General features: G+C 39.2%; 1 protein-coding gene across 7 annotated transcripts in view; it reads left to right on the top strand.

Moving 5' to 3' along the window:
• The window catches only part of Fhit (fragile histidine triad diadenosine triphosphatase), a 1,472,699-nt gene that overhangs the window by 162,655 nt on the left and 1,295,792 nt on the right, over nt 1-14,252 (top strand). For 5 of the 7 annotated variants that reach the window (XM_040747566.1, XM_040747565.1, XM_040747562.1 and 2 more), the window contains one exon: nt 3,937-4,052. The exons of the other annotated variants lie outside the window; for them this stretch is intronic. In XM_040747566.1, coding sequence (XP_040603500.1) covers nt 3,972-4,052 — 81 coding nt within the window. In that variant the 5' untranslated portion in view covers nt 3,937-3,971. The remainder of the gene's footprint in view (nt 1-3,936; nt 4,053-14,252) is intronic. 7 annotated transcript variants of the gene reach the window in all.

The following is a 14,252-nucleotide window of genomic DNA, read 5'->3' as shown; positions in this document are numbered from 1 at the left end:
AGTCACTTTTCTGTGGGTCTTCCATGTCCAGTTTATACAGCAACAGTAAAACAGTCCAGGCAAGAGCAATTTCTTACCCAAATGGCTAATCTTACCATGTTGAAAGCAAACTCCATAACGAGTTTCTTTTATGCCCATCTTCCTCTCAGACATAATTGGTGTGTCAGGAGCAGTTGTGTCTCACTATCATGAAAATCCTTAAACCATTTAAATATCGTATATTCTGCAGGTCTTTGAAGGGTTTGAATACTATCTATCCATATCAAATGCATCTCTGTTTATCTAGAAAACCTAACTAACCTAACTATAAGTTCTGACTATTATAGGTGACTATATACAATCTGTATTTAACTATGCATTACATTTTAAAAGGTCAGTAGAAACACAATACTAAAACAATAGGAGAAATATGTGTGTGTGTGTGTGTGTGTGTGTGTGTATCTCACAAAATTGACCTTAAACATTTGTATCAATAAATGAAAATCCATTCCAATACAAAGTATTCATTTCTATACCATAAACTCCCTCTTTCCATTTAAAAGAGATTGGTTGAGATCATTAGCCATTTATAACCAACCCCATTTATATGAAAAAAATTTATAAACAATATTTGGGAATTTAGACGTTGTTCATTCCAAACTGCTTCCTGCTGGTTAGGGGTGCTGTCCATACCATGGGGATCATGACAAAACACAGAAATCTGGCTAAGTCCTTGTTTTTTGTAGTCTTCTAGGCTGCATCACCTCAGCTGTTTTGGATCACTTGGGTCACTGTTTCTGGGGGTCTTGCTTCATCAAACCATACAATTGTGTAAGGATTCCATAGCTTTTCATTTTCTGTGGAAACACAAGTAAAAACTTTTTTCCCAAGTAATCTGTCCTTATATTTAAATCTAGAAGTCAAATAATTTTTAAAATATATAAGTTGGATTAATTTCGTAGCATTTCTTTTAGCAGTTGTTATTACTTAGCAATCAAACAATTCAAAGACAACACAATAGCATACAGTATCCAGACTTTCTTTGCATTTTTCATCTTTACATGGCTTTTTTATTACTCTATTTCTTTTATTTATTTATTTATTTATTCATTCATTTATTTATTCTCTGAGACAGGGTTTCTCTGTGGAAATCTGCCTGCCTCTGCCTCTGAATTGCTGGGATCAAAGGCTTGTGCCACCACACCCAGCCATTATCTTGTTTGTTTTTTTTCTTTCAAGCCTATGTATATTTTTTTCAACACACTTTAAACCTTTAGGAGGTTTTACTTCATCTGAATCTGGTTATACTGTAAATCTTTATGTTTTTCTAGCCACGTGTCTGTTATCTGCTAAGCAACATTGCTAAAACTAAAGTTTCAGGTGTTTTAACTGATGTCTTTCCAAGATGGCAGGCATACATTTACCAAAAGCACTGGTTGTGCAAGTCTCTGCTTGTTTCTAGCAAAACAGAACCCACCCTAGAAATTGCTGCCATCAAGAAGCTGTGCTTGTCTCTATTCTTTTGTTTCTAAAAATCCGTTATAAACTTTTGTCATTCTATGTGGAAATTCATGTAACCAACATTGGGAGCCATTATGTAATGTGCATTCTTCCCATCAGTCTGGTCCCAGTGACTTGTCAGTCCCAAATAACACACAGAGACTCTATTAGTTACAATGCTGTTGGCCAATGCCCAGATCTTCTCATTGGCTAGTTCTATCTTTAGTATTAACTCATGACTACTAAGATATATTTCTATAAGGACTTATATTTCCAAGGACAGCATCCTGACACGTTTTCTTGCTCTCCTTTCTATATGCATGCAATATCTACACGCACATTTGTTTACATGTTTGTATATTACAGACTGGGAGTAAAAACACTGCTAAGAGGCATCATAATGCCTAACTTCAAATTATACTACAGAGCTATAGTGATAAAGATAGCTTGGTATGGGTATAAAAATAGACAGGTGGACCAACCTAATAGATTAGAGGACTTGAAAATGAAATTATACTTTGCCCATTTAATTTTTGTCAATGAAAGCAAAAGTTCACATTGGAAATAAGATGCACTATTCAACAAATAGTGCTGGAAAACTGTATATCTGCATGTAGAAGAAGAAAACTTGGTTTGTGTCTTTCACCTATAAAAAATAAATTTAAAATGGGACAAAGACATAAACTTAAAACCAGAAATGCTGGAACTTCTAGGAGAAGCAGGGAACATTCTTCAAGACACTGGGATGGCAAGAACTTTCTGAACAGAACCTCAATAGTGCAGGCAGCAGACCCAAGTACCAACAGATATACTACATGAAAATAAACATCTCTGTGGAAAAAATGAAATTGTCAGCAGAGCAAACAACCCATAGCATGGGAGATCTTTACCAGCTCTGCTGCAGGCAAAGGCCCAATATCCAGAATTTACAAAGAACTGCAGAAAATAAGTAGCAAGGTAACAAATTGTTCTGCTGTGAGTGAATTGCAATGTGAGACTTCAGAGAGAGCCGAGGGGGGCATTTTTGGCTGTTATGAGCATTATTACTAGTGTGAAGGCAGGTCTTCATGGTTATTAACTGCCAGAGTTAGTTAATGAGAATATTACTGAAGAAAGAGAGAGCATGGTGTCACCATACAATATCAGTCTGTAAAACAACTGGGCCAGGTGTTACCTGGAGTTCTGGGATGAAGCTGAATGCTGAGGGTGGGAGGGAAGGGCCAGAACTGGTTTGCTTCATAGAAACAATGTCTATCCGTTCCCTGGTTGACATTCTTAGATATTGTAGAGAGAGAATGAACACTGCATTTTTTTAATATAGTGAAGCAAAAGTAAAGTGGTGTTTCAAAGAGAAATGTACTACCGAGTATGAGCAACTAATATCCTATCTGTTGTTTATCCCAGTGAGGCTTTCTTCCTCTCTACTTAGAGTGATGGGTGAATAAAAATTAATTAGAAGTTGGAATCTGATTTTAAGATGGGATGTCAGACACATATATCAAGCTGTTAGGTTAGCTGTAAAGCATAACCTGGGATTTATATGTTTAGAAGTCATAATAAATCTGTCTGTCATGAAAATCAGATTCCCCAGTGTTGCATGCTAATGATGCTCCTCCCTCATGGAACCCTGCTCTCCTCAACAACTGCCTGATTGCCATGCGCATTCTCACTGGCTGCTTGCTTCACCCCACATAGCAAAGTGCCTACTGTTAATAGGAGCTTCTGGGATGCTGGAAAGAGACATTTCCCCCTAGACTGTAGTGCTGACCTCCTATGACCTTTATGGACTTTTTTTCTCAACATTAATCACTCAACACAATTATTTCAAATGTATCCATGCCAAGCTATTCATAATGCAATAGTGGCTATCTGGGAGAGCAGGGGCAGAGTGATGAATTCAGCTTCACCTGAGAACAGTCAAGTGTAGGCTATAAGGAGCCCAGACTGAAGGATATCTAGGAAAGCTTCCTAGAGGCCTGTGTCCTAGTTCTCCTCACTGTCATCACCACCATCCTATTTCTCTTCCTTGTCCTCCTTTCCCTCCCTGTCTTCTTCATCCTCTACTTCCTTCTTTCTTTTACATTTTTGGGGTGTTTCTGGTTGGCCTGGAACTCATGATCCTGGTGCCTGAGTCTCCTGTGTTGGATTCTGTGCATATGCCACCATGTTTGGCAGGGGAATATCTTCTGGACTGTGTGTTGGGATCTGGCATGGTGAAGGGAGGTGAGGTGGGATGAGCAGAATGGAGAGGAAAGAAAACTGTAGACTCAGGGCAGATGACAAGTACTGAGATGGAAAAGTTATGCTGTGGAGATTGTTCCTGCAGTTGTCGCAGCCTGTCAGCTTGCTGGATTTCTTCCTTATTCTCTTCACATCTTCAAGACTCTATTTTGGTGCCTGATAACTTTTGTGACTATTGTTTTTAACTTTCACCACCTCATCTTTACTGTTTTTCAGGTAAGACTTGCTTCTCAGATCTTCCATGGGCTTCTATGCTTATGTATCTGTGTCTCCAGTGGCCCACTGACCTGCAGCCCATTTCCAACTTGTCTATACCTGATAGACTTCACCAGGTACAACTGAATTCTCTGGCAGACTTTTTTGATTTACCCCAGGAGGCAGTATTGCTTTGCTTTGCTTATCTTCCCATTTAAAAACTGCTTGTTAGTTCTAGACCGTGTTCAAGATGTGTGACAGTGATCCACCAACCAAAGAACCCAAAGTCATGGAATTTTTTTGGGAAATGCATGTACTTAGATTCATTTGTCCTGCCTGAAAGTTTGGTTAGGATTTACACATTTGTCCCCTTGATTTGCCTATCAGAAACTTGTGAATCAATGCTATGTTCTTTGTATTTGCTGAATAAATTGATTTTGAGTGAATAAAGTAAGGAATAATCAAAATATGTAATTTGAGTATTTACAGAGGTGGAGGTGGAGGATATAGTGATAATCTAGGGGGAGCGGAGTATGTATTTTTTAGTCATAGTTTTTCAGCTCAAACCAGGACTTCTCCACATATTACTTGTGTAGTCTTAGATTACTGAACCTCTGTGAACCCAGTGTTATTTTATTCTATGTGGTTTTACCTCATGGTATTGTGGATATTAGAAACGCCATACACAGTACACCTCTTACTTCATTAGGATGTATTAATCACTCAGGAAGAAATTCATCTTTCGTGTATTAAATTATTTCAAGAGTCTGTAGGTATGGAAACAGAGAAATCACTATAACCCTCATGTCTTTGGAAACATGACAGTGGAAAAACTGTGCTTCTTGTAGCCTTTCCTGGTTTCTTTTCTGCTGTTGTTGTAAAAAACTGACCAGAGCAACTTGGGGAAGAAAAGGTTTACTTCATCTTATATGTCCAAGTGAAAGTCCATTGTTGAGGGAAGCCAAGGCAGGAATCTGGAGGCAAACACTGAACGGAGACCATGGAGCAGTGTTGCTTAATGGCTTGCTTTCCATGGATTTATCAGCTTGTTTTCTGACAACCCAGGACCACTTGTCCAGGGGTGGAACCTCCCACTGTGGATTCTACCTGCCTACATCAATCATTAGTTAAGAAAAAGCCTTTACCGACATGCCCACAGGCCAATATGAGGGAAGCAATACCCTAGTTTATGACAAGCTGACAAAAGCACTCAGCACATTGTCCATTTAATACCCACGAGTTTTGTCCTGAGCTCCGTGATACATGTCCTGAGAGGACCTCAGTTTTCTTTTCCTCTGGTTCCGAGAGGCATGCCCAGGTTCTTCTCACAGCTACTCCCAGCTGCACCCTGCCAAATTCTGAGAGCTCACTTTATTTTCTACCAGAACTATCATGCCAGGTGGCCTGATCAGTTTTTCACAAGTTCTGCATCTCTTAAGTATGCCTCCCTTGCAGCTGACGTGGGTTGATGGAGCAGATTTGTAGTTGGTGTGGCGTGGGAAGAGCAGTTGATGCTTCTACCTCGGGTCTGTCTCTGAGGGCTGCATAACCTATGTTATGATTGGCTATCTCCCCTGTAACAATTGCATCAGCACCCGACTCAGAGGATACCAGTGAGGGACTAAATGCAAAGACACATGAAATGCTCAGCACAGTTCCTATCACACATAAGTACTCAGTAGATGACCGCTATTATTAAGTACTGTCTGATCTCTGTCATAGTAAAATCATTATTCCATCAGTGTTTGCTCATCTCCTTGTTAGAATTCAAGCTGAAAGTAGGGAAATTGTGTCTTGGAATATTTCTCTGTAGAGATGTCTGACACAGTAAATAAATACTCATTTGATAAATGAATGAGCAAAGCATAAATTATTATTTATTAGCAATTGTGTGAAAATATTATGTTTTTACATAGTGGGAAATTAATGTACCATAGTTCCTTAACTGACTCCACTTAACTGTCTCTACTTATATCAAGAGATTTTTTTAGGATGTTTAGTATAAGATCAAAACTCATATATAAAGGCAAGAGTTACAGAGACAGAACAGTTGGTAAAATGCTTGCTTTATAAGAATGAGGACCTGAGTTCCATCCTCAGATACACATTAAAAATAAAGAAAGAAATGGATGTGGTGGTAAACATCTGTAATCCCAGCACTAGGGAGGCAGAGACAGCTGGGTCCTGAGGCTTGATGGTCAGCCATTCTAACCTACTCAGTGAACTTCATGCCAGTAAGAAACTATGCCCTAAAAGATGAGTGCTACTTAAGGCATGACCGCTAAGGTTGTTTTCTGTTTTCCCTATGCCCTTCCGCACACATGCACATGCACAGGCACATGTGTGCACCCTCACACATCTTATTACATGTGCAGTGCTTGTTTTCTCATTCTTCCCCCACCCCCATTTCTACTCAAATGCTCTCAGAGGACAAATGGGAGAATTAGGTTGAGAAAAATCTTTACTTGTGTAAAGAATTTATAATCTCTTCATTGTTTTCTGTAAATGCCTGGTCTTCCTAGAGCACCTTTAGTTTTTCCATTTGTGTTCAACATCCATCAGCACAAAATATTTGTCTCCAGTCTTTACTTACAGAAAAATAGCACCACAATTAAGAAGATAGCGATAATTAACACTTGGCCTCAAGTCAGAGAGAATATGTTGTGGCATGATGGAGGCATTCCAGTATTTTCTGTGAAATCTCTCAAATTACAAATGTTGCAAAGAATTAAAATACCAAGTTAGCCATTCTAGGATGGGCCAAATGGAACAGAGCAATTGGTCTGGTGTGGCTAGGGGCTCAGCTTCTTTCTCTGCTGCAATGAGGACATACAATTAGTACTTTCAGAATTCTCATGAAAGCAAGATTTCCCTAAGTCACTTGAATACCCTTTCAAAAGGAGACAACTGGAATTCTCTTCTGAGTCACACAAACCTAAGGGGTTCTATAAGATATGTGGGTTAGCTTTTCATTTAGTACTGAAGGCTTAAGGGGTTTTGTGAGTTCTCCTTCTCTTGTTTTTCCATTTGGCGCACATTACTTGTGCCTTGAAAAGATCAAAGTCACATGCATTGAGAAAAAGTTACTGGACCCTGAAAGTTGGTTACTATCAATTACATTCTTGCATTTAATAGTCCATTCCTGGGCAACACAACTTGTTTTGTTGTAAATACCCAATGCCAAACCAAGTGATGCTGTAAATACCAACTAATACAAAGCAGCTGTTTGTGTTAGTTGGTATTTACAGCATCACTTTAACCACTTTGACCCTATTCAAGGAGGTAATGAAGAGCTGGGTGCCAGTGATGTTGATAAACTGTGACAATTTCTACATTGCGTCCTTATAGCCGCCAGCTTCAGCCTCCATTATTTAAATTGCTAGCCATTACAGCCATGCCATTAACTAGAACTGGTAGCCCTCAGTATTGAGTGTCACATTCTAAGACAGGGACATATATGCATAAGAAGGGAACAAAAAGAGACCCCCCTAAGACTTGAATACTCATGATTTCTTTTCAGTGTGGTAGGTGATTTGGAGTTCTCACTTGCATTAGTTTTTGTTTTATTCTTTTACCTACCCAAATCACAGATACTGTTCCTGGCTTAAGACGTTCCTGCTTTATTGTTTATTGAAGTAGAAAATATTGAAGTACATCAAGGCAGTTTTATTCTTCTTTAAAATTGAATGCAAAAGCATATGAGAAGTTAGGTTTGGACATGAAGAAAGTCACTGTCCATTCACCTGCTTCTTACCACCGTCATTTTGGAAAAGCAGATACTTTATAATGTAGAACCCCCACAGGTCACGGACCCTCTCAGTCTTCATTACTTATTAAGACTCAAAGTTAATGTAGCCCATGCATATGCAAATATCATATGCTTTCTTTTGATCTAAGAACATATACACAACCCTCTTGATCTGTTGATCTTGGGAATCTTTTATAAAAGCATGGCCTCTAACCAGTTGTTCAAGTCCTTCAAGAAAGAAAGGACTGGGGAGGACTTTGTTCTAGACTCTTAAATAAGATCTAGTATTCCTTTTATTCAGTATATCATTTATTACCACACACATTTTCCTTGGAAACCTTTGTTCACATTTAGAAGACTTTATATTGCAATTAGAAAAACTGGGCCCCATTTGCATCAATTGGGAGGAAAAAAAAGTCTGAATACTCCCCTCATTTCTTCTCCTTTCCTACAAACTATATGTAACCAATGTCAAGCAAGTATGCACTGTGAAACTCATGTACAATGTGGTGTGTGTGTGTGTGTGTGTTTGCGTGCACACACATGTATCTGCAAGGAGAAAGAGATGGTGCCTATTTTTTGAAACCTCTTTCTGTCTTGGGTTTTGCAATTTGCTTCCAGTATCACTTAGGATGTCTTTCTATGGAGTCATAGAAATCCAGTTCAACAGATTCATGCAAAGATGTTAATTGTAAATGCAAAAAGAACAATGTAAGATTTCTGCAGCAAAACCAAAGATACTTTCATGATTTCTTCCCGCACTCTTTCAAGTATTGTTTCCTTTATAGACTTGCCCTCTTTGCCCCAGTCTGCCCAGAATCCGTGTATCAGTGTCTGAAGGCAGAAGAACTCTAACAACTTTTTCCTAAATTGATTGGCCAGCATATCAAGCCATACTATAAAGCAGTTCTACCAATGGAGCATTGAATAAGCATATTCAAGTGACCATTCTCATCCTATTGCAGTTTGAAACCCAATGCAGGAGAGAGCCTGCTTCCTGTTATTGGGTATGGCTGTGATCAGTCAGCTTCTGAACAAAGCCACAAAGAAAGGCCCTTTGAGGAAGGAAGGGTAGGAGAAACAACAGTTGACAGGAATCACAATTCCATGTAATTGTTGCCACAACTCTTTTCCAGGGGTCTCGAACACTCAGAGAGGTGTTACCCAAGGCCTTAGAGCTAGAGAGTACAGAGGAAAATTTAAGTTCCAATGATTCATGCTCCAGGACTGGGTCACAGGAGTGTTACCTCACTGGAATGCCCATGGAAAAGCAGCAGCAGGCTTTATTCAAGAATGCAGAAGAGCTTAAGGAAGAAAATGCATATTCCTATAATCCTACTCTTTAGTCATAACTAGTATTAACATTCTGGGGTATGTCATATTTTTCTCTATTTCTTTATGCATGCTCCATTTAAACATTCAATAATATTTATTAGTCACATTTTATATAGAGTAATATGCCAACATATAAGCATATTCAGAGACATAGTCAAAATGGGATTCATATGCTATTTTATTTCTTACTTTCTATCATGCATATTTCGGGGTAATTTCCCTTGAACTGTGCTTCTTTAGAATATCATTTTTAATGATTACATAGTTATCCATTTTATAGATAACAAAATGCATTAAATAAGACTTGTATTAGCCCTTTCCTTTATGGGAAGTGAATCTGTAAATGAGCATTAATGTATGTTATCTCTTTGGATATGCTTTTACCATTCCTTTGGAATATAGTTTGTGGACAAAATTGGGCTTTTTGGTCTGCCTTCCCCTTAACAATGTATAAATATTTGCCTCTTTCTTCATAGCTCTGGCCTGGTGATATATTTTCTTTTTCATTTTTACTTGTTGTAGAAGTCATAGCTATATCCAGTCATTGTAGATGGAAGATAAATTATTGCAGTAGCTCATTTAATTTTCTTCAGGGGATTGCTAAGTATTTTTTGTGCATTGGACATTAACTGTCTAAGACCAAAACAGAACTGTATGTAGCCTATGATAATAGGAGGATCTATAGCAGCTTGTCTAGAGTGATGTTTAACTTTGTGATTCTTTGAAGACTGGAATGAAGACCTCTATGAGTGCATTATTACAATTCAGAGACATGATTTGTTTTCTTAATGAATAGTTCTCAATTTATGAAAATGGAGAGGAGCAAAGACAGTGTGAGACATCGTGAATATGCCAATGATTCATTCTCCTGTAGCCAAAATCAAGAGGATTGTGTATTAAATGGTTGATTGGCTGTCTCACCTCAGCATGGAGTACTTATTAGGGATGCACAGATCTTTAAGAGCACAACACAAAAATGTGGTACTACCTACAGTGTGTGTCCAAGGAAGAGTAAACGCTCTCACAGTGAAGGCACATTGTTAGTTCTTGTAGAACACCATGGAGATGTCAGGAAATCACCTCTGCTCTGTTTTCCATCTTCTGTTTCTTACCTAGGTGCTTGAATCATTGATGGGTAAGGCTTGCCTTTTAGGCCAAAATTCATTCATTGATACACACAATAAATATTGCTTCCTTTTGAAACAGTCTCATGTATTTCAGACTGGCCTCAAACTCACTATATAGCCAATAATGGCCTTACACTCACAACATTCCTGCTTTCACCTCCTAAGTGTATAAATATATGCAGTGGTTGATATCGAATTTTGTGTATGTTAGATCAACATTTTACTAACTGACCTATAGCAATAGCTCTTATCCCATGCTTATTGGCTGTATTCTGAGATTTTTTGGTACTGCCACAAAACAATGTCCATTTCCTATCTGCTTACCCAATTATCTTATGTGACTAGTGACTCTGAGGATCTACATGAAGATGACATTTTTTCTTTTAATTCTGCATTGTGTTTTAGAGTACATCTTCAATATGTATTGTCTCTTTGTCACTGTGCAAAATTTGAGCATGTAAGATTCACACCCTATGATAATGGTAGAAAAGGGTGCTATTGCTGAATATGAATATGATTAGTACCCACTGCTACATGGGACCTCATGCACGCTAAGCAAGTAATCTACCACTGAGCCACATTCTTAGCCATCTATTCATTTTTAATTCTTGAGATTATTGCTGGTTTTGGTTGCATGAGACTTAAAATATGGAGAATACTAGTTTTTTTTCACAGTGTTAAGTTACCGCATTTTGTTAAAGAACAAAACAAAAACAAAGGAGACTTTCATCAACTGTAGCAGTGGTATTTCTTCATTGCTGCACCTTAGAATGTGAAGACAATAAGCCCAGTGTCTACATTGTCTCACACCAATTCCATCAGAATATCTTGGGTGTGTGTGACTCACACAGTGCTGGGTGAGAGACAGTGCTGTCGGATGAGCACATTGAGTTACCATCTTGCACTCATGGAGCTGCCTTCGTTACTGCATTATTGGGGAGTACGGAGGACACAGTTTTTCTCTTTCTTCCCTATGACTTATTCTTTTTTCTTAAGACTTAATGAAGTCTTCTTATTAAGAAATAAAAAAGGAAGACATCTTGTTGAATTTCCCCGATGTTTGATCTAGGATTAGATTGCGATCTCTTCTTCTCTCCATCAAGAATTTTGCTGACTGTATCTTGAGAAACTGAGATTATCTGAAAGATGATTATCTAGCCTAGGAATGCTTTTAGTTTTTGATTTTCTCTTTATGGGTTCCTTTTCAGCCCCACTTCTCATTGCCTTTTAGTAGGAACAGGGCCCAGTATAGAAGTAGAACTTCAGTCTGTTCATTACCAGTTTTGGGGGACTGTCAAGCAACGTAAATTAAGGATGAACGGTAGAGGAGTTTAGTAGTGTTCCAATTCTTTTGTAGGCACAAGCCCAGTGTAGTTTTTGAACCAGCAACATTGGAATGAATTACTATTCAGGCAGTATTTCCTCTCTCCATAAAGATGCCTGCAAACAGATCCTGAGAGACTATTATTAGACTTGGCAAAAAGGACTCTTCAGTCATGATCAAGATTATGCCTGGTAAATTGGAGGGGTCATTATCTTTGATTACTAAGGTGGTCCCATGTAACCACATGACTCTTAAAAGCAGAGCTATTCTTAGCTTCAGATATGACAGACCCACTCTCACTACAGACCTGAAAACTGACAAAGAACTAGATGAGGGCAAAATGTGGATGGCTTTCAGGAGTGATGATGCTTTCAGTTGATAGGTGGTAGGGAATCAGGACTTCAACAGATTATGCCAGCAGCCTGGAGGGGCAGAACACAAAGAGCTGTCTCATAGAACCTCTAGAACATAGAGTGGCTCCTGACACCTTGGCTGTAGCCGGGGTGGTCAGGAAACCTGGGTCATACTCGGCTACACATGACACAAAGGGAACAAATCCCTGATGTTTGGGTGTGTGGTTTTGCAGTGACTTCTTGTGGTGTTAACAGAAAACAAATGCACCTGGGAACTGGCTGACATGAAAATTCTCAGTACTGAAGCAGAAAGGAGGAGAATTGGACCATGTGGTCGCTTTGACCCTGGGGTCTATTTGAAAGGTGTACCAGATGAGAAGTACTGCTGCTGCACAGTGCTAGGATCTCCACATATCACCTAGACATGCATATAGCCAAGCAGAAGTAATATTGCATTTCCTGTTATTGTGGACACATCTAGCTAAATTCTGACCCAACATGTTGTATAGGAAAGGGTTAACACAGAAAGGATTGAAAAGCCTGGACATAACCTCTACTCTCTTGACATATACACCAGTTAAGAATATATCTATATACCTGATAGTTTGTGGTTACAGTGTGATTTATTGTGCCTACTTTTGTGAGCCTCAAGCCCTGGGCTGTAGTTGGGACTTGGAGAATGGATAAAGCCAATCATATGGACTCTCTGAACCATGGCCATGCAGGCTCTGGTAAACTCCTCAGGTGGGCAGTAATCAATACTTGTCATACATTGCTGCTGGACAGATCAGGAACTTTCTGGGAACCTCTGCTGTAGCAGGCAACTGTAAGCTTGTTTGCTTTCTCCCTGCCCCTGCTTATCAGTCTCTTTTCCTTATTTTCTTCCATATCCTCTCACTATAACCAACTATATATATGAACATGCATGAGCTCTGAGTCTGCTTCTTGAATCTCTGAGAGGAAGGGTCATTCAGAAGTGCTGATGTGCAGACAAGTTTTATGAGTACCTTGCAGGACTAGTTGAGCTACCTCCTACCTTCAAGTACCATGCCACTGAGGCATCATTAATGGCAGCCCCCATGTTGCCGGAGGACTTGCATTTTTCTGTCTGTAGATTTACTTTTCAGTCTAGGATTCACTCTAAAGCTTAAGAAAGCCTCTTTGCCTCCCCAAAGATACAGGTAGAGATGTGACATTTTCAGCGATGGATCCAACTTCCTGGGTTGTCTCAACTTTGTGTAATGAGATGAGAACCTTCCTGAGATGGCTGCTGGGCAGTATGGAATTGCAGGTGATTGCAGTTCCTGCTCTCCTTCGGTTCTCACTTTCTTCTCTGCAGGTTCCTAGTGTCATCTTCCCTATAATCTCATGGACCCTTTGCCTTTAATGTATATCTCAGGTCCGCTTTCAACCTGGCAAAGCTAGGAGAATCCTTAAAGTAAGGGGCTTCAGGGCTCTGTCCTTGCTGCTAGTTGGAAAGTAGTTGTAATGGCTGGTTAGCCACTGTTAACCACCCTAAAGAAAGATATCCTATAGGAATGGAGAAGTAGTAAGTTAAAAGGCATCTAGCTCTGCAATGAATGCACAGAACTGCCACATATACTTCATACCATAGACATCTGCACTGGACAAATGAGAAAACTAAGAGCTAGTGTGTTTAAGCCATTATTAATTTGCCAAGGAGTAATAGAACAGGGTGGCTCAAATATAAATTAATCTTATATCTAGAATATCTGCATGGAGACTTTGATTATAATGAGGTTGGGATTAAATCTGACTTGCCTTGTCATAATGGTTTGACTGCTTGAAGGATAAGCATATTCTGAGGGAGGGGTGCTTAAATATTATTTTTGATTTGGAGTGAAGCAACTGGGCTTCCGTGTTTGCCTTCAAGACCTATGTCTCTTCAGTCATCTTGGGTTGGACTTCCTCAACTTAGGGTCTCTCTAGACTTTTTCTAGTCCATGATTCTATGAGTTTAAAGTATTAAAAATGGACCTGCAGCTATGCAATGCAGGGATACTACCCATGTTTTTAGTATTTCCCTAGTCACAAGATCATAAACTCATATTACCCTACATGTGCATTAAAATGTCACAGGAAGCAGAAGTCCTTTAGGGAATTGTGAAAGTTGATAACATCCTTCACTGGAAAGTTCCTAGACTGTGGAATGATGTTTCCCAAACTCTGTCACCTGGTAGTGATTCTTCTGACTGCTTCTTTCCTTTGCCTGAATACCACATATTGGTCTATATAATGAGACAAGACAGAGGACAGAGAGTTAACCCTGAGGATAGTCTTAGCTCCCTCATTCGGTGCTGCATGCAGAAGCCACAATTGATAGTGTGCTTAGGATAATATAAGCTGGCAGGGCTGCTGGATAGCCTAGATGTATGCCTTGACCTTTGTTGGACAGGTAGTGTCAAACTTGGTCATAGGCATATAAGCCA

Source organism: Mesocricetus auratus, unplaced genomic scaffold (genome assembly GCF_017639785.1).
Source record: "Mesocricetus auratus isolate SY011 unplaced genomic scaffold, BCM_Maur_2.0 Super-Scaffold_100006, whole genome shotgun sequence".
NCBI lineage: Eukaryota > Metazoa > Chordata > Mammalia > Rodentia > Cricetidae > Mesocricetus > Mesocricetus auratus.
The sequence above is the reverse complement of the archived record's forward strand: the minus strand, read 5'-3'. Positions and strand labels throughout refer to the sequence as shown.